We start from the raw sequence: 21,706 nt of genomic DNA, 5'->3' as shown, positions 1-21,706 counted from the left end.
TTTTCTATAATATAATAAAGAATTTGGTTTTACTCCGTTATCTGCATCCTTATTATTTTTCAAATGATTTCAAATTTATTCTCAATTTACTAATTCATGTATCTTTTTGTTTTATAAACTGAGTTCCACTATATCTACTGAATATATATATACTATATACTATACTATTCTGAATAGGATAAAACAAACTCTTTTCGTTACAGTCTACTGAGCGTAGACCTGGTAGCATTCCACATAGTTTCTGAATGTCACATTGCATCTGGACAACATCAGTCACCATATAGTTTAATTTAACAGCGCAGTATCTGTGCAATTGAGAGAGTCAATTTTAATTTCTCAAATGTCACTTGTTTGTGTAATTTAAAGTTTAGTCAGATACTTTTTCTTATTGCTCATGAGATACTTTGAGAAGAGGATTGGAGATCTCTGTATAATCTAGGATCCGTGGCCATCAACATTTCTATCTTGTTACCCCCAGTGATGATAGCATTTATGATTTCATGATTTTGGATCTCTGGAGTAAAAAAAAATATTGTTATCTTATTCAATCTAGCCCTATTAAATTACCTTTAAACAAAATGGAGTGACCAGTATTTTTTATTTTAGAAGCAATATTGTTTTTGTTTTATTTTTTTTATTTTATTAGACAGTTTGTCTACCCTTTTTGATGCTATTTTTAAATTTTTATTCATTTGTAAAGCTTAGCACTGTTTTCAATGATTAAGTTGTACATTTAGTTGGTTAATGAGATAGCCCTCACTATGCCAAAACCATCTTAATTTTTATCTGATTGGTGAGTCAAGCACCCACTTCTGTCTGTCATAATTCCTTTTTCTTTCAGACATATGGCTGGACTGGTACCTACTGAAAAGCAGATTGAGAATGTTAGTTAAAATACAGAATTCAGAGAACTGCTGAGAGACCCATGAATAATCAAGCTTAATACAACTAATAAAATAACAAAATTTGAAGCAGTCTCTATAGTGAGTGATCATTAAATATGCAGCACCTGTGTACACAAAGGGAAGGGATGGAAGTGCTTCTGGTTAGATCACCAGTCTGTTGAAGCTGTTTAGCTGTTGCACTGAGTCGTCAGTCAGTGATGGCACTCAAAGGACTGATGTTGTGGTGTATGTTCTCCGTTGTTTCTCTGCCTCTTCCTCATTCTGGCTTTTCTGATCCTGCCAGTTTTGCATTTCAGGATGTTCTCATTACCCTTAGGAAAAGTCTCAAGTGAAAGATTCACCTTTTTCTGCTTTAAGTCAGCCTTTCTCCATGTTGACGTGTGCCCTCCTCTTTCAGGAGGGAGTTGACAATCCATCCGCCCCTCACTCTTCTTCTCTCTGCAGCTGAGTCTTTGCTTCGTCGAGACTCGTTGTTAGACAGACTCCAGTTATTTGCTTCCTTTTGTCAAGGCTCTGTTCCAGAAGCCATCTGAAATGTTTAACACTCAGAGACTGCATTAATCAAATTGAACCTTTATAAACTCTTGACTAAATTGTTTCTGAGCAATCAGCTCTTTATCTAATTGTCACTTTGCAACCATCTCTTTCAATGGTTCCTTAACAAAAAGGTTAAATAAGAATAAATAAATAAAATAAATGTTAATAAAATAAAATTTCTGTGAACTTGGTCACCCAATCTTGCTCTCATTCAACATTTCACTGCACAAGTTATCTTTAGTTAACTCAAAACCAAATATTTGAAACTCTGTAATAGATTCACTTTCACACTGCCTCCCAGGGATAACAAGATACAAATTTTAGACGTCTTCAGATATAATATATAAAGTTTTAAGCACATGCAATATTTTTATTCATCTATTAAGACATGTCATCTAATAAATGTATATCTTATTTTAATTACTCTATTATTTCAATAATCTGCAAAGTCCACATCTTGGAACACCTTTTATATGCAACATTTATACAAGTCCCTTTATCATTTAAGGCTCATAAAATCATCCTTTGTCCCTATTTGTTTTTATTTAGGGCTCATATATTCATTCACTCTTCCCTAGCGTAACACCAGCCGCGCCCATCTCCGCTTCCTGACCACACTCACGTGATGGGCTAGGAGGGGTGCACACCTCTGGTGCAACAGATACAGAGCTTATTTCCTCATACAGCCACAAGCACTCATACAGACACATACATTAAAATAGATTATATTACCCTCTTCCTGAGAGACCTGTTAGTTCTACTCGCTCTTTCACTGATAACCTTCCTCGACACAGTAAAAAAGCAGCACTCTGCAGGATTTTTGCCTACCCGTACAGACCTCCGTAACCTTCCTTTCGCCAACAGAGCGGTAACCGTAGGACTTTGCGCGCTTTCCTATACTTTATCTGCTTAACGTTTAATGTTATCCATCAAAGGCCCACTTAACAATAAACACAGACCATTGCATGCAATGTATATCTGCTTAACGTTTACGTCATCCATCAAAGGCCCTCTTGACAGTAAAACAGATCTGTGCATGCAATTATTTCTTCTGGAATCAAAACCCTTTCTTTTCTTTTTGTTCTTTAAATTTGGAAGAGCAATTTTTAAGAGTTCTTACCACCAAGGGCTAACTGGCAAACAACACAAACTAATTATATAAGCATAAACTGCCTACCTTTTTCAAATCAAATCAAATCAAATCACTTTTATTGTCACATCACCACAGCACGTGTGCCTTCGTGAGTGAAATTCTTGAGAGCGTGCTCCAGACACTGCAGATACAATTTACATATAGACATTACCATACATACGTACAGACTTATACAGATGACAATGTGTAATATACACATACATATACTCAGTACACACAGTGTACTATTAGACAGACATACAGTTACCGATACACATTATACACAGTATGTAGTACACATTCTACGTTATATACACACAGTATTATGCGAGGATGCAGCAGATTATATATAAACCGGATGTGCAAATGTCATGGATGTGCATTGGATGGTATCCGGTGCTGGCAAAAAGATTGTTGTATTTGTGCAGTAGTGTACTGGTAGTCCAGTTTGAACTGTGTGGAATTTTAGTGGCCACTTAATTTGTGTTGCTCGTCAAGTAAGCCCAACGTGGTTTTTCACCCTCTGCTCCTTTCCATCCTGTTCGTGACGCCAATATGTGATATAAAGCTGGGTGGCTTTATATCAGCTTTACAGTATTTAGACGGGGAAATAGTGTCGAAATAGTGTCATTCTCCTCTGGCCAGACAAAATCAGCAGTTTAAATCTTAAATTCACTGTTCTAGGTCTTAAATAATTTTAAACAGGTCTTAATTTTCCGATGTCCATGCAGCGCACTTTAGAATGTTGTTTTTTGTTGTTGTTGTTTGTTTCCGTGGTGTTGTAGTTCTTTCTTTCGCTAGTCCAAATATAATTCGCTGTATTACGACTACAAATGAGACCAACATGCAACAGCCAATCAGCTTTCTGTTATTGGCGTGAGTTTCACTCGGATTGTACCACAGACTTCAAACCGATTTTACTTTTCAGCTATGGGGAAGTGCAAGTTTAGCGGACCTCTTATGGGGACCTCTGTGTCGCTTTTGGATCAGAGTCAACACTAAGAGCGGAGGTGCTCTGGGTCTTCCACACCGTGACTAGACACCAGTCCTATTGTGAATGAGGAAATGGGGGAATTGTTTCAGATGATTATTTCCAGACATCGCTAAATCATTCAGGTGCGGGAAAGATAAAACTGCTTACATTGCGTGCTTTGGACTATCGGATTTCATCAAGAGAGACCTAATTTCGAAAGTGACGGGACCGTTCGTGCTTATGGCGTATAGAAACACCGGTATATCTGCCAGGATTGCCATTGTCTGATGGTTTCCCAACACATATCTTCCAGACAGTGTATCTTCAGATATTGCAAATAAATGTGTTCTGTATCACAAATAAATAAAGCGGTAGCAAACAACAGACTAAGCAGACAACATGGAGACAGACAGCATGCCATGGACACTGGCGCCATCTTGGAATGTGAGACATGCAGTACATTAAGAAACCATATATAACAATGGGACTGCCCGTGTCCTCTCCTCCCAGAGCAGTCCTTCCAGTAAACGTCTAAGTTTTACCCCCTTCCTCATATCATATCCTCTCACACACAAAAACATTAGTCACAAAATCACATGCTTACTTCTGCAAAATCATTACTGTAGTCTAAATGCTTTTGAAAATGTCTTTTTTTTTCTTTTACAACACTTGAGACAATTAAATTAAATATGCCCAACAAGGCCAAAACTATGTGAGGTTTTTTTTTTTCTTTCTATGGGAATCAGGATCTTCCAAATAGATTTTCTTCAAGGTTTACAAGGGCCTTTGTCACCAGTTAACAGCCATAAGTTGTTGTTTTGCTCTTTAACGGTGGGTAACTTCCTGTATGTCAGACACTTCCTCTTCTGAATTTGGAGATATAAGTAAGCATGAACCGGGGTGATCTAAAATGGCATTAATTCATCTTCTTCTGATGTTCTCTGTGATATTTATCAGTCATCTGAGCTCCAACACAGGTACCAAGTCACTGTATACTACTCAAAGTACAGGGTTAACATTTATCATTAAAATACGATCTTTTTAATGTAGACAGGGTAAGACAATATTTAGATTCCTAAATCGTTTTCAGTAAAGTTGTCTTACACAGATTAACAAACTGTTTTGAGTTCTGTGGTATGGTTTTTACAACACTTTTTAAAATACTGAAAGAAAGATTTGATGTACCATGTTTTCATGTATTTTTATTACCACTCGAACAAACTACCTAAAAAATAATTTCATGTATGATCATTAATAGTGAAATCAGTTAGCAATTTGTGAATGCTACAACATTTAGCTATGGCTTTGTTTCATATCGTTATGCTTTCTGAAATTGGCTGGATTTCATTTTCTCAAAACTAATTTAGCTTCTTTATTTGAGCTTTATGACAGTCTGGTATTATAATAAGCAGTTACAGTACTACCATCACTCTGCTATAATGGTGCTCAAAAACTTTCCCTTTTGAACGCATACAAAAACTTAAATATAAACATGCTAATATTCAAACATCAAAAGTCATAATTCATAAAAATGAATCAAAATCAACAAAAATATAGCTTGAATCAAAGGTATCCACAATACAATCAGCTAATTTGAAATTAACTTCAGTGAAATTCTGTCAGGACCACTATCGTCAAAGATGACTGATAATTAGCATACAGCTTGGATTGGCGGTAGGGCTGTGCAATTAATCGCATGCGATTGTCATGCGCATCTCGTCAGTAAAGCCAGTTCTGTGATTAGAATTAAATCTCCAACATCTGCTTTCAGATGCCGCTTTCAGAGGCCGTAGTTCATTGACAAGCTAGTCAATATTGTGTTCATTATCGCAGATGAATCACTTGAAGGCATTAAACTGCCAGAATTTTATAAGACAGATATCTCCGTTTGCATTGAACTTTCAGCTTCGTAACTTTGTAGATATTGTTTATGCTCAAAAAGCAACATTGCACACTAACGTAAAAAAAAAAAGTGAAATCGCAAATGGCCAAATACAAACAAAATTATGTCAAAATGCCCGTCTTGATGAGTATTCAAGTAAACACTGCCTGGTTTATATTAAACATAGTTGATATAAGTGAAAGTAAACAGTTGAGAAAAAAAACACATATATAACAGTGTATTAGATCCATGCATGAGGTCTTAGAGACAGCTGTCTTAATAAACCTGTCATTAATGTTATAACGTAATACACATATAATATTAATATGTAATTTAAAGAAATAGTTTAATTTAGCTCAAAGGGAATAATTTATGATTTTATAGGGATTTGAACAGAATCACTGTTACGGCGATTCACTGAACGAGCCGTATGACAAACTCTGTACTGGATATTAACATCCAAAATATAGTGAAAACACTATTAAACAGCATTGTAACAAGATCGGCAGATTAAGACATTAACTTATGAGCAGAAAACACAAGATACTTCTCTTTTCAATATAAATCAGATTTTATTTATATAAACCTAAGACATAAACTAATCTAACAAATGAACACAAGCATTCACACATTCACACGTTGCAGAAAGAGAGAAAGTGAGGAAAGGATGAGTTTAAGAGAATGGAAATGTGAAATCCCAAGTTTACAGCAATATGTTCAATTGCATAGACCTGAACAACCATCAATCACTTATTTAACCCTCGCTTTGAGTTTCTCAATGAGGCTAAAATTTATATTAAAGTCACCAATTCAGAACTTGGAGGCGTTACTTGCTTGCATTGCCTGTGTTACGGGTTTCCTTTGTGTCCTTCTTGCAGACAGGGGTTCCCCGCAGTGTCTGATTGGCTGGAAGTTCAATAGTCTTTGAAGTGAGGTCTTGGGCGTTGGCTGAGGATGCGGAGTTGGTCTGCTCGAAGTTTGAAGCGAGTGCAGTCAGAGCTGGACTTTGTAGCAAACTTACATTAGAACACGAAACTCCACGGAAAGAAAAGAAACTAAAGTAAAAGAATAAAAGGATGTAACGAGACTAAAGCCCTATTCGCACGGGATTAGTATTACCTGGTGACCTCCAGTCATTTGTAATAATTGTGGAGGTTGTCTGTGATCTTAATCCCGTGCGAATTGGCCATGTCTGTAATTTGTAAAGTAAAAATTCCCCCGCAAATGACCTACCATATTTCGCCGAACACCGAGGTCCTGTGATAATTTTAGTCCCGTGCGAATCGACATCTCTGTGATTTGGCCAGCATTTGGCGGGTCGTATATAATTTTTCAAGGTTTTTGTTTCCTGTGCGCCTTTTTATCCATCTTTCGCAAAGAATGTAGCTGCGATTGAGTGTTTGATGATATTTTGGGTGCTGTCATATCGCTACACCATACAATTTGCAGAAAGAGAAAGCTGAAAAGGTTTAATGCGTTACAAATAAATCAAGCATAAAACTTGAGATATTATTTTAACCTGGTGACATGTAAATGACACGGGGCACAAAACTATATTAGTTTCTTTCTTTTCTTATCCATCTGGACCATAGAACGGGACTCTCAAAGTCTTGACATCCGGGTATTCGGAGATAAGTCAGTAATTTCGAGTAAAATCACAGGCTTGGCTTATCCCGTGCGAATGCACCACACGAAATTCAGATGTGGGGTAATTTCAAAATCACACATGGTCCCCAGATAATACTAATCCCGTGCGAATAGGGCTTTAGTTGTTTTCCTTCTCATTATGGCACGTGGGCCAGAGCACGCTCAAAGAGCAGCACGCAGTGGCAAAAGTGAAGAAGAGAGTGAGTTTTGAAAAGAGGTAAAAAGATGGTGTCCTGAGCTTTTAAACTCGGCTTTCAGACCGTCCCATCTGGACGTCTTGACCAATTAGATACTGTCCTTGCTCGGGGTATTGCTTTGTTTCTCCACCCCACTAATAAATCAACTTGTTATCTGTTCAGTCAGAGGTCCGAACTGTACAGGCTCTTGCAAAGTATACTTTTAACATCGATTTCTATAACAAGACTATAAGCCCTTTCACACATACAGACTTTTCCGGAAAATTACCGGTAAATTGCCGTAAAGAGATCATGTGTGAACAGGACCTTTTCAAAAATACCGGTAATTTCGTTCTGGCAATTTACCGGTATGAGAAGTTGTAACATTACCAGTAAATTGCCGGAATTCTGCTGTGTGTGAACGCAGAAGGAAAATTGCCGGTATGAGCACGTACGAGTTCAGAACGCGCTGACGTAAGACTCTACTCCGGGCCAATCATAAAACACTGACACAGATGACGCATTCACTCCACACTTCCCCATGTATCCGCCCATGTCCGTCGCACAGACAGCTGCATTTGTGTAAACATAACAGTTTTTTTTTCAACTGTTCACATTTACTTAAGAAAAAACCTGGATACTCGCCAGGACGGCCATTTTTGCATAATTTTGTGTGTGTTTGGCCACTTAAGTTCAACAACAAACTACGTGAAATAACTCAATATGATACTCGCTATAGGCGGCTATGGATGTAACTGTGAGCGCTCAGCCTTGAAACAGCCTCTGGAGAGCACAAGTACCTATTGGCTTTAAAAGACGTGCAAATTATACATTTTTGTGACTATGCAACAATGACCCGATTAAGCAAGTTACAATTTTGTCAACTGTCCCGAAATGCGAGCGAAAGTCTTGGATCGTTGTGCAGCTGCTCGTTGCAGACGAGATGCGCTGATGTGAAGCCGCTTTGATGGAGTGAAAGAGAGAAGACGTGTTCCAGCTGAATCACTCACACTGTTTTCAAATGACTGATTTAATCTGCTAGTTTGTGTGGATTTATTTACTCATATAACCTACTTGCTATCTTGAATAAATGTTTGCAGGAATTCCCCTCATTATAAACTTGAAAGCTGTGGGAATGAGTAAAACTATGAAATAAACACACAATCCCCCATGAAATTCTGGACATGATTAATTATAACTCTATTACAGAGATTTGTGAAATAAAATTCCATTATTTTTTTGTATTTCCCCCCCCCCCCAGGCCTGGAAATTGGTGTTTTCAAAATGTAATAAAAGCAAGTGATGCACGCTGTTAGGGTGGTGATGGCGCAGTGGATAAGACACATGCCTTTGGTGTGAGAGACCCGGGTTCAAATCCACTGTGAGACACCAATGTGTCCCTGAGCAAGACACTTAAGTTCAAGTTCAAGTCAGCTTTATTGTCAATTCTTCCACATGTACAGTACATAAATACAGAGAATTGAAATTGCATTACTCTCAGACCCTTGGTGCATACAGTTAACATTAAACACGTTCAGATACAGATAAATACAGCTTAAACATATGTACATACAACTATATAATTATACAAATGAGGATATTGTAGAAAAAAATAAGAATTAGATCGATAAAGTGGCATAAGGCGCATGGCAGATAGAGTGCAAAACCAGTTAAATAAACAACACTGTGTAGATATATTTGTAGTGCAAAAGAGCTTATCAGTCTGAGGACATTGTAGAAAATAAAAACAAGAGAGATAGATAAAGTGCATAAGGCACATGGCAGAATAGATGGAGTGCAAACCAGTTGAATGTACAAAAACAAAAACAAAACTGTGCAGATGTTTTGTTTTGTTATGAGTGTAGTGCAAGAAGAGCTTATCAGTCTGTTAAAGTGACAAGTCGAAGTGACTGTTCGGATAGTTTTTGTCAGACTATCCGAAGAGGTAATTTGCAGTCAATGTTGGATGGGTAGTGATCAGCCAATGCTGCACAAGTGACAGGTGCCGGTCACAGTTTGTTGGTCGGTGGGGGGGTTGTCACAGAGTCAGAGTTCCTAGTGTGTTGCTGTGTTAAATGGGGGTGAAAGAGGGGAGGGGGGGCAAGGACGGGAGGGAGTTCAGCTTCCTGACAGCCTGATGTATGAAGCTGTCCTTCAGTCTGCTGGTCCTCGCCTGGAGACTCCGCAGTCTCCTCCCTGATGGCAGCAGACTGAAGAAGCTGTGTGTCGGGTGGGTGGGATCGCCTGCAATGCGGAGGGCTTTGCGGGTGAGACGGGTGCTGTAGATGTCCTGGAGGGAGGGGAGAGAGACACCAACGATCTTCTCAGCTGCTTAACCCCTAGTTGCTCCAGAGGCGTGCGACCTCTGACATATATAGCAATTGTAAGTCGCTTTGGATAAAAGCGTCAGCTAAATGAATAAATGTAAATGTTAATCACTTAAACTGGCCACCAATGTGATCGGCTGAATGCTCCGTTACCTCTCCCTCTAATCCAGGGATCCATCACCCCGCTTTGTTCCGGGACCTCGAAATTTACAAATTAAGCACTGGTTTGTAGTCATCTATTAAGATGTCTCTGGGACAAAAGCAGCTGCATGAATGCAAAATTTGAAACAAAAATGAAACCATCAACAAAAAGACTGATCGCATATACCCCTCCATGTTTACAAATACAAGTGCAGTCATTGGAGGTTAATGATGTCACGGAATTTACCAGTATTTTGGAATGGATGTGTGAATGGTGCTTTTCCGGGAAAAAAGACGGAATGTTGTTGCCTGCGTGAACAGCGCATTTTTGAATTTACCGGTAAAGTCGTTCCGGTAATTTTATGGCAATTTACTGGTTTACTGTGTGAAAGGGACTAATGATACATTTGACAAAGGATTGGAAGAAACATTTAAAGCATGAATTTTCAAACTCATACATATCAAACATGCATTTGAATCCTGCAGCTATTCAATAATGATTAAAAGACATACATATTATTTGATTAAAACATGATATGTGGGTTACAAACATAATATGGGGTTCTGCATAAAAATGTCCTTTTAGGATGATTTTATGGGCATATGAAAAAGAAAGTCTTTGTGTAATTCTAAGGAGAACGAAGACATGTTCTTTAGACAAAGGAATTTTGGTTTGGTCTGTCTTCTATGTGTGGAGACACGCCCAAGAGAGAGTCTGTAGCTCGTGATTTTCTATCACAGGTTTACATGTGAACATCAGTCTTGGTTACTTGCAACAAATTTGACAGTCTTTTCCTGAATTGGAATTATCAATAAGTGTTCTTTTGTCTCAATGTTGCAAGCTGTTTTGTGAAAGAGGTTTGCTGGTTATTTTGCTTCAAACTAGCTGGTGTTCGAATCTGGACAGATTTATTACATCCTGTTTCTTGGAGTCTCTCTGAAACCTAAGGAGCTGGAATTCAATGTTCTGATCGCCTCTTCACTTTGTCTGATTCACTCTCTGATATCTTACAATGTTTTTTATACAGTGAAGACTATCCAGTGTTATTTTACAGATGAACAGATTATTCAATAGCTGTAATATTTCTGTACCTGAATCTTACTGTAAGACCTGAAAAACATAATGCACTGTTAATTTCATTTGTGTCTTGTTTTTGTTTTTGTTTGTGCTATTGCTTTTCATTTATTTATTTGTTCTCATTTTATTACTGACAGTTTACTTGACTTTTTTTTGTTAAATTCAATTCAGAGTTTGAAATCTATGTTCCTAGCTCTGTAAGCTATTGCGCAACAAAATCAGCCCATAGCACTTTATCTACATTTTAAGATAAAGAAATTCGGCCCCTGCATTCTGAGCCGTATATTAAAGTCAATACTTACATAAAAAAAGAAGTGTAATGATATACAACTTTTTGCACATTTATTTTATAAATAATAATAATAATCTACCTTTACTCTCTGGTAAACTTAAATGGACGGGCATCTTTAGAGGCTCCTAATTAAATTCAGCAATAATTTTTACTGTCATAACTAATTATTTTTTTCTCCCCACAGTATCCAGTGACACAATCCAACCAACAGCAATAACTGTTCAGAAAGGAGATTCTGTTAATCTTACTATACAAACACCTGCAAATGAGATCCCACAATTTGATGATTTGGACTGGCTAAAAGATGGTTCAGATTTTGTAGTCTCGTATGATTTTAATAGAGTAAAGATTCATTCTTCCTATAAGGATAGAGTGTATTTTAACACTGGAAACTACTCTCTAACACTGAAGAACATACAGGAGACAGACAGTGGACTCTACGCTGCTAGAGCAAGTGGAAAATCAGTTACCATCATTGGACAATACAATGTGACTGTTGGTAAGTAATTAATTGTCACATTTAGAATTCAAAGCTATTTCCTCAACAATCAGAAAGTATTTTAAATAGCACTTTAACTCATAGATTAGCACAATTTTGTAGCGTTCAGTTTAGTACATTCTGAGCTGTATATTAAAGTCAATGCTTACATAAAAAAAAGAGTGTAATGCTGTACAACTTTTTGCACATTTATTTGATAAAAAAAAAAATAATAATAATCTACCTTTACTCTCTGGTAAACTTAAATGGACGGGCATCTTTAGAGGCTCCTAATTAAATTCAGCAATAATTTTTACTGTCATAACTAATTATTTTTTTCTCCCCACAGTCTCCAGTGACACAACCCAACCAACAGCAATAACTGTTCAGAAAGGACATTCTGTTCATCTATGTGAACAGAATGTATATATTAAAGAAAGTGCTTACATTTCAGATACAAGAAGTCACGGAACCACCAGATCTGTTTATCTCACTTGGATCATATTCCTTGTCCTTTTCAATGCAATAATTTGAGCCAACTACTGTACCGGAGCTACAGAAGAAAAACAACAACTGTATTATTATTCGCTTAACAGTTATTATAAGCAAATAAAACATCATATTTTCAAAGATCAATTCAAGAGCAAAGAGAGAGACTTTTTTTGTGGTACAAATATACACCTCAAAGAGCAACTTAACTACATTATTAAAAATAATGTTTTCAAAAAGGGAGGTTTGTAGCGATGCAATAGAAGAACTATTTTTGGCTTTCTAAGGCTGGCCACACACCGCTTTTGGGTCTGACTTGGCTTGGCCCGATTCGAGGCCTGTTGCAACCGACAGTTTGTGCAAAAAATTAGAGCATGCAAGCATCACTAACCGCATGTTGCATACTTTTAAAGCTAAAACATGACAGCTACAAATATGTCATGAAAGTGAAGTACAGACAAGGAAGATCAACTTGTGCAACTATAGTAATACTATATGTTACTTTATAATGGGAACCATGCTGAGATGGTTTAAATCAACCATGGTTGACCAAAGTGCTTCACAATGTCCGGAAAAGCTCACACATAAACAAAACATCACAATGTCCCAACTCAACTCATAATACAAGCCAAGGAATGCAGGTGTGTCTTAAGCAATGACCGTTGGAATGAAAAATTCCAACAGTCTGAGCAGTTCTTATGTGTACAGGCAGGGGCGGACTGGCCATCTGGACGTTCTGGAGAAGTCCAAGTGATTCTACAACGGGTTACATTTGAGAGATATTGAGTTAGAAAATACAGTAAATGAAGTCGCCTATAAGCTGATTAGTCTGATTAACATCACACACACACAAAGAGGCATATACTCAATTTGAAGAATTCTGTTGTTTCAGGTTTCTAGATTCTAGGTTTATGTTTATCATTGTCATATACATTTTGCATTCTGCTCTTTTTATAGTTCATACAATAATGTATATTTATTTCAATCCCATGCTGAAAACAATAAAATAAAAACCAGCACATAATTTGTAATGGTTTTACTGATTTATAATGAGAATTGTATTGGTTTTAATGGAAACTGCAATGGTGCCTGTTGGTCTCTACTGGTAATTGGTCCTTAAAAAAAAAAAAAAACTAAAAAAAAAAGCTCAAATCCTAATGTAATATGTCCCAAAACACACTACAAGAAACCATTATTTAATTATTTGAATGGTTAAAAGTTGATCGTTTGTGTAACGGGGCTGACGAGACGCGAGATGTGCGGATCCATATGCAAAGCTTTATTATAAAACATAGTCAGTAAACAGGCAGGGTCAGACAGGGGCAAACAGGTATGGCAAGGGCAAGACACAGCAATCCGTGGAACAAGCGTGGGTCGACGATCAGCAAACAGTATCCAAAGGGGCAAAGCAGAGAGATAATCCAGAAACGAGAGCAATAGTCCAAACGTAATAGTCCATTCTGGACTATGTAACTCTTTATATGTTGGTTTGGATCAGTCATCTCTTCAACGCCTACAGTTAGTCTAGTCTAGACTTATAAAAGCATGAATTACACTTTCAAACTTCTTACGTGGCAGGTAGGGCTTGACTTTAGCCAATAGTCTCAGTTGGATTTTACAACAGAACTAATCTGTTTTTCACATTTAAAAGCACTGTCGAAAATTCACACCGAGATTCTTGGTAAATGGACAAACATACAATCCTAAATTACCAAGTGCATCTACACAAGCATTTAGATCCCCAGGACGACCAAACACAACAGTCTCAGTCTTATTTTCATTAAGAGAAAGAAAGTTCTGATCCAGCCATATTTTTAAATCATGCATGAGATTAAACAAATCAATTAGACTGAGAAACTCTTTAACCAGAGGTCTGGATTCACAGCACACATGTATGTTAAAATCACCAATAATTTAAAAATGATCATATTTCAATGCAATCCCTGCCACAAAGTCTGAAAAGTCCTGAATAAAGTTCTTATTATACTTTGGAGGTCGATATACCACCGCACATAACACAGTCGCGGGAAAATTTGTCTCAAAATGCTGCAATTCAAAACTGTTGCAGGCGTCCACTGCGATCTCCCGACAGTGAAAAACAGATTTAAACACAGAAGCCAGACCACCACCTTTGCCTGTGGTCCGAGGGGAGCTTAGAAAGTCACAGCTGGGAGGAAGAAGATCAGAGAAAGAAGTTAACTGAGCAGCTTGAAGCCAGGTCTCTGTCAAAAACATAAAATCCAGCATAAGGTGAGAAAATCATTAAGCAAAAAAGTCTTGTTCGCTAGCGATCTAGCATTAATCAGAGCCAAACGAAGAGTGTGATACTCACTGGATGGCAGCGCCGCACGGTTTAGCGGGTGAAGGTTCGAAGAATCCACAGCACCTCTGCGGAGTCGGACCCAAACCCGCATAGGAGAAGGCACAGTCGACAGATCGGTCTCTGTCTGGGGAAGACAGGACGGAGCCACCGGCCTCTCATTTCCAGCGAACGCTGGACAGCAGGCTGCATTAATTGGGTCAACCGGAACCGGAAACACTTCCCAAAACACCCATTGTACTTGTTACATTGTTAGAAGAATGGCATCTACGCTAATATTAGTTTGTTTCTTTCTTATTCCGAGGTCAACGTAGCCACCCGGATCAAGTCCGTATTCAGATCAGATGGTGGATCAGCACCTAGAGATGACCTCTACAGCCCTGAACGTCAGCGGAGACCAGGACAACTAGATGAGCCCCATAGACTGATCCCCAGTGAAGACCCTGTCTCCTAGACGGCCATCGAGATAAGACCACAGGAACCAGATGAGTCCTTTGCACAATCTGACTCTGCTGCAGCCTAGATTTAAACTGCTGATTTTGTTTGGCCAGAGGAGAATGACACTATTTCGACTTGCATTGTTAAAAGCACTATACAAATAATACTGACTTGACTTGACTTGACATCACACATGTGGACGCCAGGTAAGCCTTGAATCTAACCAGGACACTACCGTGCTTCCCCCGTCGTCTCCAACACTTCTTACGAGGAATAACTCATGGTGGTTGGCGTAGAAACGCCGGTATATCTGCCAGGAAGGGAGGAAGGCCCATAGTCTGATTGTTTCCCAACACATATCTTCCAGACAGTGTATCTTCAGAAGCTCTAATATTATAAAGTGTTTGGCGATGATAGACGAGCAAGGCAGAGACATCTCGACTACATATACAAAAAAAATAAAGCAATAGCAAACAACAGACTAAGCAGACAACATGGAGACAGACGGCATGCCATGGACACTGGCGCCATCTTGGAATGTGAGACATGCAGTACATTAAGAAACCACATATAACAATGGGACTGCCCGTGTCCTCTCCTCCCAGAGCAGTCCTTCCAGTAAAAGTTTTATCCGCTTCCTCATATCATATCCTCTCACACACAAAAACATTAGTCACAAAATCACATGCTTACTTCTGCAAAATCATTACTCTAGTCTAAATGCTTTTGAAATTGTCTTTTTTTTTTTTTACAACACTCGAGACAATTAAATTAAATATGCCCAACAAGGCCAAAACTATGTGAGTTTTTTTTTCTTTCTATGGGAATCAGTATCTTCCAAATAGATTTTCTTCGAGGTTTACAAAGGCCTTTGTCACCAGTTAACAGTCATAAGTTGTTGTTTTGCTGTTTAACGGTGGGTAACTTCCTGTATGTCAGACACTTCCTCTTCTGAATTTGGAGATATAAGTAAGCATGAACCGGGGTGATCTAAAATGGCGTTAATTCATCTTCTTCTGGTGTTCTCTGTGATATTTATCAGTCATCTGAGCTCCAACACAGGTACCAAGTCACTGTATACTACTCAAAGTACAGGGTTAACATTTATTATTAAAATATGATCTTTTTAATGTAGACAGGGTAAGACAATATTTAGATTCCTAAATCTTTTTCAGTAAAGTTGTCTTACACAGATTAACAAACTGTTTTGAGTTCGGTGGTATGGTTTTACAACACTTTTTAAAATACTGAAAGAAAGATTTGATGTACCGTGTTTTCATGTATTTTTATTACCACTCAAACAAACTACCTAAAAAATCATTTCATGTATGATCATTAATAGTGAAATCAGTTAGCAATTTGTGAATGCTACTGGCTTTGTTTCAAATTGTTATGCTCAAAGCTTTCAAGTTTCAAAGCTTTATGACAGTCTGGTATTATAATAAGAAGTTACAGTACTACCATCACTCTGCTATAATGGTGCTCAAAAACTTTCCTTTTTCCTTTTGAATGCATACAAAAACATGCTAATATTCAAACATCAAAAGTCGTAATTCATATAAATGAATCAAAATCAACAAAAATATAGCTTGTATCAAAGGTATCCACAATACAATCAGCTAATTTAAAGCTAAGTGTTAAAGTTTAGCACCTTGGCAAAAGCGGGAGTGGCAATCCATCTAAGTGGCATCCGTAATGTGCATCTAATTAATTTGTAAAGAAAAGACTAAATTGACGTTTGCTAGAAATCTTGAATAACAAATGAACTTGAGTGAAATTCTGTCAGGACCACTATCATCAAAGATGACTGATAATTAGCATACAGCTTGGATTGGCGGTAGGGCTGTGCAATTAATCGCATGCGATTGTCATGCGCATCTCATCAGTAAAGCCCCCCATAAGAGTCACCTAAGAAGGTGGATTCCCCCATTTTCCAAAAAGAAATTCGTCCTCTGCATTCTGAGCTGTATATTAAAGTCAATGCTTACATAAAAAAAAGAAGTGTAATGATATACAACTTTTTGCACATTTATTTTGATTTAAAAAAACAAAAAATCGTACTCGGTTACTAACGTAACCTCGGTTCCCTTAGATACGGGAACGAGTACTGCGTCGCTAGACGCTATGGGGAAAAACTCCTTTTTCTCCGAGGACTGAAGACTTTTTCAATCACGCAGTGTGACTGCACGGCCATTGGTTCGTGCAGTAATAAAAAACAAACCAATGGCTCGTCAGTGGTACTGCACGAGCCTATGGCGGCAAAGCCCGCCAGAGCCCGCCAGAAGGGGCGGGGTCATCTGGCTATATAAGCAGGCGCTTCGCCATAGGAAAACAGGCCAATTCGACTGAAGCGACGACCTGAGTCGTGCAGCTGCATGGCATGGCATAGTACGCAGTACTCGTTCCCGTATCTAAGGGAACCGAGGTTACGTTAGTAACCGAGTACGTTCCCTGTCGATACTACACTCGTACTGCGTCGCTAGACGCTATGGGGAACAAATATAATCCCGCCATGCCATGAAGAGAAACGACAACCATAAAACTGGCCTTGAGCAGTAAGGCTCAGAGGGACCAATTATGAGCAGGAAGCATCCTGCAGGAGGCATGAGGACCGAACTCTTCAGAGGTCAGTCCAGCCTAGAAATCGTTTCAACGGTCATAAGTACAGCCTCAGCACCAGGAATGGGGCCAAGAGCGTTCTTGGAGAATCAGGCAATGCCTGAGGGGACCGCTTTAAGACAGGTGTGTGCCATCTAAGCAGAGAGAAACCTAGCCTGTAAGGCCGGGACATCCAATCTATAGAACCTGGCAAATGTGGACGGCGAGGCCCAGCCGGCCGCCGCACAAATGTCTGCCATAGACACACCACTAGACCACGCCCAAGAAGAGGCCACGCCTCTCGTGGAATGAGCGCTCACTCCAATGGGGCTCTGGAGGCCCAGGGAGGAGTATGCTAGTGCGATAGCGTCAACTAACCATCGAGATATTCTGTGCTTTGTGACCGGAGACCCCTTGGTGCGGCCGCCAAAGCAGACAAAGAGTTGTTCCGCCTGCCTAAATGGCGTGGAACGCTCGATGTATATTCTCAATGCCCTGACTGGGCAGAGAAGGTTGAGCTCTTGGTCCTCCTCAGAAGAGGGGAGCGCAGAGAGCGTAATAACCTGGGCGCCTTAGGGACACAGCCATGTTTTGGTTTTAGGACGACCTTAGTCGTTAGGACGACCTTAGTCGTTAGGCCCAAACTCAAGACAGGCAGGGTTTACAGAGAGAGCCTGCAAGTCACCTACTCGCTTTACCGATGCTAGCGCTAGTAGCAGAGCGGTTTTGAACGACAGTGTTTTTAAGCTTGCAGATTGTAGTGGCTCAAAAGGAGGGCCCTTAAGGGCTCTCAGGACCGTGGGCAGGTCCCATGCAGGGACTGTGAGGTGTCGGGGCGGATTGAGCCTCCGAGATCCCCTCAGAAAACGGACAACCAGGTTGTTCCGGCCCACCGACTGTCCGGCTATAGGAGCGTGAGAAGCTGCTATAGCTGCCACGTAGACTTTGAGCGTGGAAGGGGCGCGGCCCTTATCCAACAGCTCCTGTAGATATGACAATATCACTGATATGTCACATGTTGTCGGGTCTTTATCGCGGGCTTGACACCAGGCGGAGAAAACCGACCATTTAGAGGCGTAGAGGCGTCTCGTAGACGGGGCTCTAGCCTGTTCAATGGTGTTCAGGACATTCTCGGGGAGATCTACAGAGTCCCATCGAGTGCCCATAGATGCAGGTCCCACAGCTTGAGCTGGGGGTGCCAGATCGTTCTGTTCGCCTGGGAGAGGAGGTCTCGCCTCAGGGGAATAGGCCACGGAGCCGCTATTAGCAGCTGCGATAACTCCAGGATCCAAAGCTGGTTCTTCCAGAGTGGGGCCAATAGAAGCACCTTGTGCCTGCATTCCCTGATCCGCCTGATTACCTGAGGAATCAGAGCGATCGGGGGAAAAGCGTAAAGAAGGAGGTTGGGCCATTCATGGGCCAACGCGTCCTCGCTCTTCGAAAAATAAATCTGGCAGTGAGAGTTGTCTTTGGAGGCGAAGAGGTCGACCTCTGCCCTGCCAAAGATTCACCAAATTTCTTGAACCGTCTGTGGGTGGAGCATCCACTCCTCTGAGGGGACATTGTTCTGAGAGAGCATGTCTGCTCCTTGGTTCAGAATGCCGGGCACATGAGCTGCTCTCAGTGAACGCAAGTTGAGATGTGCCCATAGTAAGAGGCACTCTGCCATCTCGAAAAGGCGTTTCGAGGTGAGCCCACCCTGGCGATTTATGTACGACACCACCGTCATGCTGTCCGAGCGGACTAGCACGTGGTGACCTTTCAGGACTGGCAGGAAGAACTGAAGAGCTCGACATACTGCTTCCATTTCGAGGCAGTTGATGTGCATTTGTCCTTCTGCGTTCGTCCAGGAGCCGAAGGTCAGTTTGCCATTGCACAGAGCTCCACAACCTGTGTAGGAAGCATCTGTTGTAACAACCTTCCTTCTGTAAACCAAACCCATTGTCACGCCTTGTTCGAACCATCGTAGGTTCCTCCAGGGGACCAGGGCTGACACGCAGGCCCGGTTCACCCTGACACGAATGCGTCCATGACGCCACGCATGAGGTGGAATTAGAGGTTTCAGCCAGTACTGAAGGGGTCTCATCTTGAGAAGGCCCAACCGAAGAACTGGCGATGCGGAGGCCATGAGGCCCAGCATTCTTTGAAACGATTTGAGTGGGTAGGAGGCTCCAATCTTGAAGGAAGCCACGAGCTGCCGTATGGCCAGAACGCGATCTGGTGCGACTTTCGCCTTCATGCGGGCGGAGTCGAAAACTGTCCCCAGGAACGAAGTTCGTTGGCTGGGGGACAGGGAGCTCTTGGCTAAATTGATCCTGAGTCCCAAGTTCTCCAAGAGGAGGAGGGACCTGTGTGCTACCAGCTCTGCCTCTGACTGTGCCAGAATGAGCCAGTCGTCGAGGTAATTCAGGACATGGATTCCCATCTGTCTCAGAGGGGAGAGAGCCGTGTCTATGCACTTCGTAAAGTGCGGGGAGCTAGCGCCAGCCCGAAGGGCAGGACCGTGTATTGATAAGCCACACCCTCGAAGGCGAATTTCAAGAATCGTCTGTGATGGGGGGGCTATCTGGATGTGAAAATAAGCGTCTTTCAGATCCAGCAAAAAGAACCAGTCCTCTGGGCAAATTTGCGAGAGGATCTGCTTCAATGTAGTCATTCTGAATGGCCGTCTCATGAGGGCGCGGTTCAGACGTCTGAGATCGAGGATGGGCCGGAGGCCGCCATCCTTTTTGGGGACGAGGAAATAACGGCTATAGAAGCCTGATTCGCTCTGAACTGGGGGAACTATTTCTATAGCTCCTTTCACCAGCAATTTCTCCACCTCGGCTCGCAGAACGTGAGCGTTGCTGCTTTGCACTAAGGTGGGGACTCTGCCGCTGTACCGCGGGGGTCCTCGAGCGAATTGAAGTGTATAACCTCTTTCTATAATCCCCAGAACCCACTGTGACACTCCGGGGATGGCCTGCCAGGCCTCGGCCCGTGTGGCAAGGGTGTTGGAATTAATTTGGGTGGCGAGTCGCCGTGTGGGGACTCGACACACCTGTTAAGAGAAAATTATTCCTTTGAAAGTGTTTGCGTTTTATTTTTCCTCACTATAGTAGTGATCGGCTGTGTGGGCGCTATATAAATGGGCCCAGTTCACAACAGTATGTACACAAACACATTGCCGTCGACACACCGAGCTAAACGGGGTGTTCAGAGGCATGACAGAGGCCGTTTTGGGTGGCGAGTCGCCGTGTGGGGACTCGACACGCCTGTTAAGAGAAAATTATTCCTTTGAAAATGTTTGCGTTTTATTTTTCCTCACTATAGTAGTGATCGGCTGTGTGGGCGCTATATAAATGGGCCCAGTTCACAACAGTATGTACACAAACACATTGCCGTCGACACACCGAGCTAAACGGGGTGTTCAGAGGCGTGACAGAGGCCATTTCGCGGCGCTAGACTCCCCCCGTGGGCGGGGTCTAGAGTCTGAACCTGACAGAGATAATCATAATGACAGCCCTTTCTATCAATCTGCCTAAAAAGATCAAACCACTCATTAGAAGAGGGGTGCTGATGATCTTTGTGTGTTAACACCCTGGCAGATCAAAAACTGATGCACACATCCCATCAGATCCGTTCGTAGCAGACGAGGGGAGGCAGGGCAAGACACAGACTGTCAGCTGTCAGATCAAAGCTGTATGGAGAGTGAAACACGGGGCTTTGGCCAGCGTAAATTCACTCAAGCTTGAACGCTCAAACCCGCGATTTGATATTTCTTCTCCGAGGTAACTGGGAGGGGAGAAATACGAGAGCAGGGGAGGCGGGGCCAACTTCGTTGAAGTAGTACAACCGCGAGCGCAGCAAGGACAGCTTAATAGTGAAAATAGCGCGAGCAGATCAAAGAGCTGCGAGAGGCACTAATCCTTAGTGCAAACACACCGGCAGATCAAAGCGCTGTGTGCAGAGTGAAACACGCGGGGCTATGCCAGCGCGCAAAAATCACTCGAGCCTGCCCGCTCAGCCCCACGATCTCTCAGTTTCCAGAGAGTGAGAGCGGGGAAGGCGGGGCCAACCAGCGCAGTATTGTAAGATCTGTATAAATGGATTGTGCCACTCAGTGCGATGAGGAGCGCTGATCCTCGCGTGTTTAACACACTCCGGCAGATTAAAGTGAGCACACGAGATATACTGACGTGCAATCACTCAAGCCTGATCGCTCCGCTCCGCGAGTTAAGTGTTCCTTCCTCCGAGGTGTCTGGGAGAAGAGGAACATGAAAGCGGGGAAGGCAGTGGCGCCTTATAGTGAGC

General features: G+C 41.2%; 2 protein-coding genes across 2 annotated transcripts in view; one reads left to right on the top strand and one right to left on the bottom strand.

Moving 5' to 3' along the window:
- The window catches only part of LOC306854330 (NACHT, LRR and PYD domains-containing protein 12-like), a 217,474-nt gene that overhangs the window by 82,071 nt on the left and 113,697 nt on the right, over positions 1-21,706 (bottom strand). The window lies entirely within an intron of this gene.
- Positions 4,400-21,706, top strand: part of LOC306858149 (muscle M-line assembly protein unc-89-like) — a gene marked incomplete at its 3' end in the record, with an annotated part of 46,023 nt that continues 28,716 nt past the window's right edge. The window contains exons 1-2 of the mRNA XM_079398548.1: positions 4,400-4,524; positions 11,275-11,589. Coding sequence (XP_079254674.1) covers positions 4,458-4,524; positions 11,275-11,589 — 382 coding nt within the window. The 5' untranslated portion in view covers positions 4,400-4,457. The remainder of the gene's footprint in view (positions 4,525-11,274; positions 11,590-21,706) is intronic.

This window comes from Barbus barbus, assembly GCF_936440315.1.
Source record: "Barbus barbus genome assembly, chromosome: 3".
NCBI lineage: Eukaryota > Metazoa > Chordata > Actinopteri > Cypriniformes > Cyprinidae > Barbus > Barbus barbus.
This window is presented reverse-complemented; position numbering and strand designations above follow the sequence as displayed.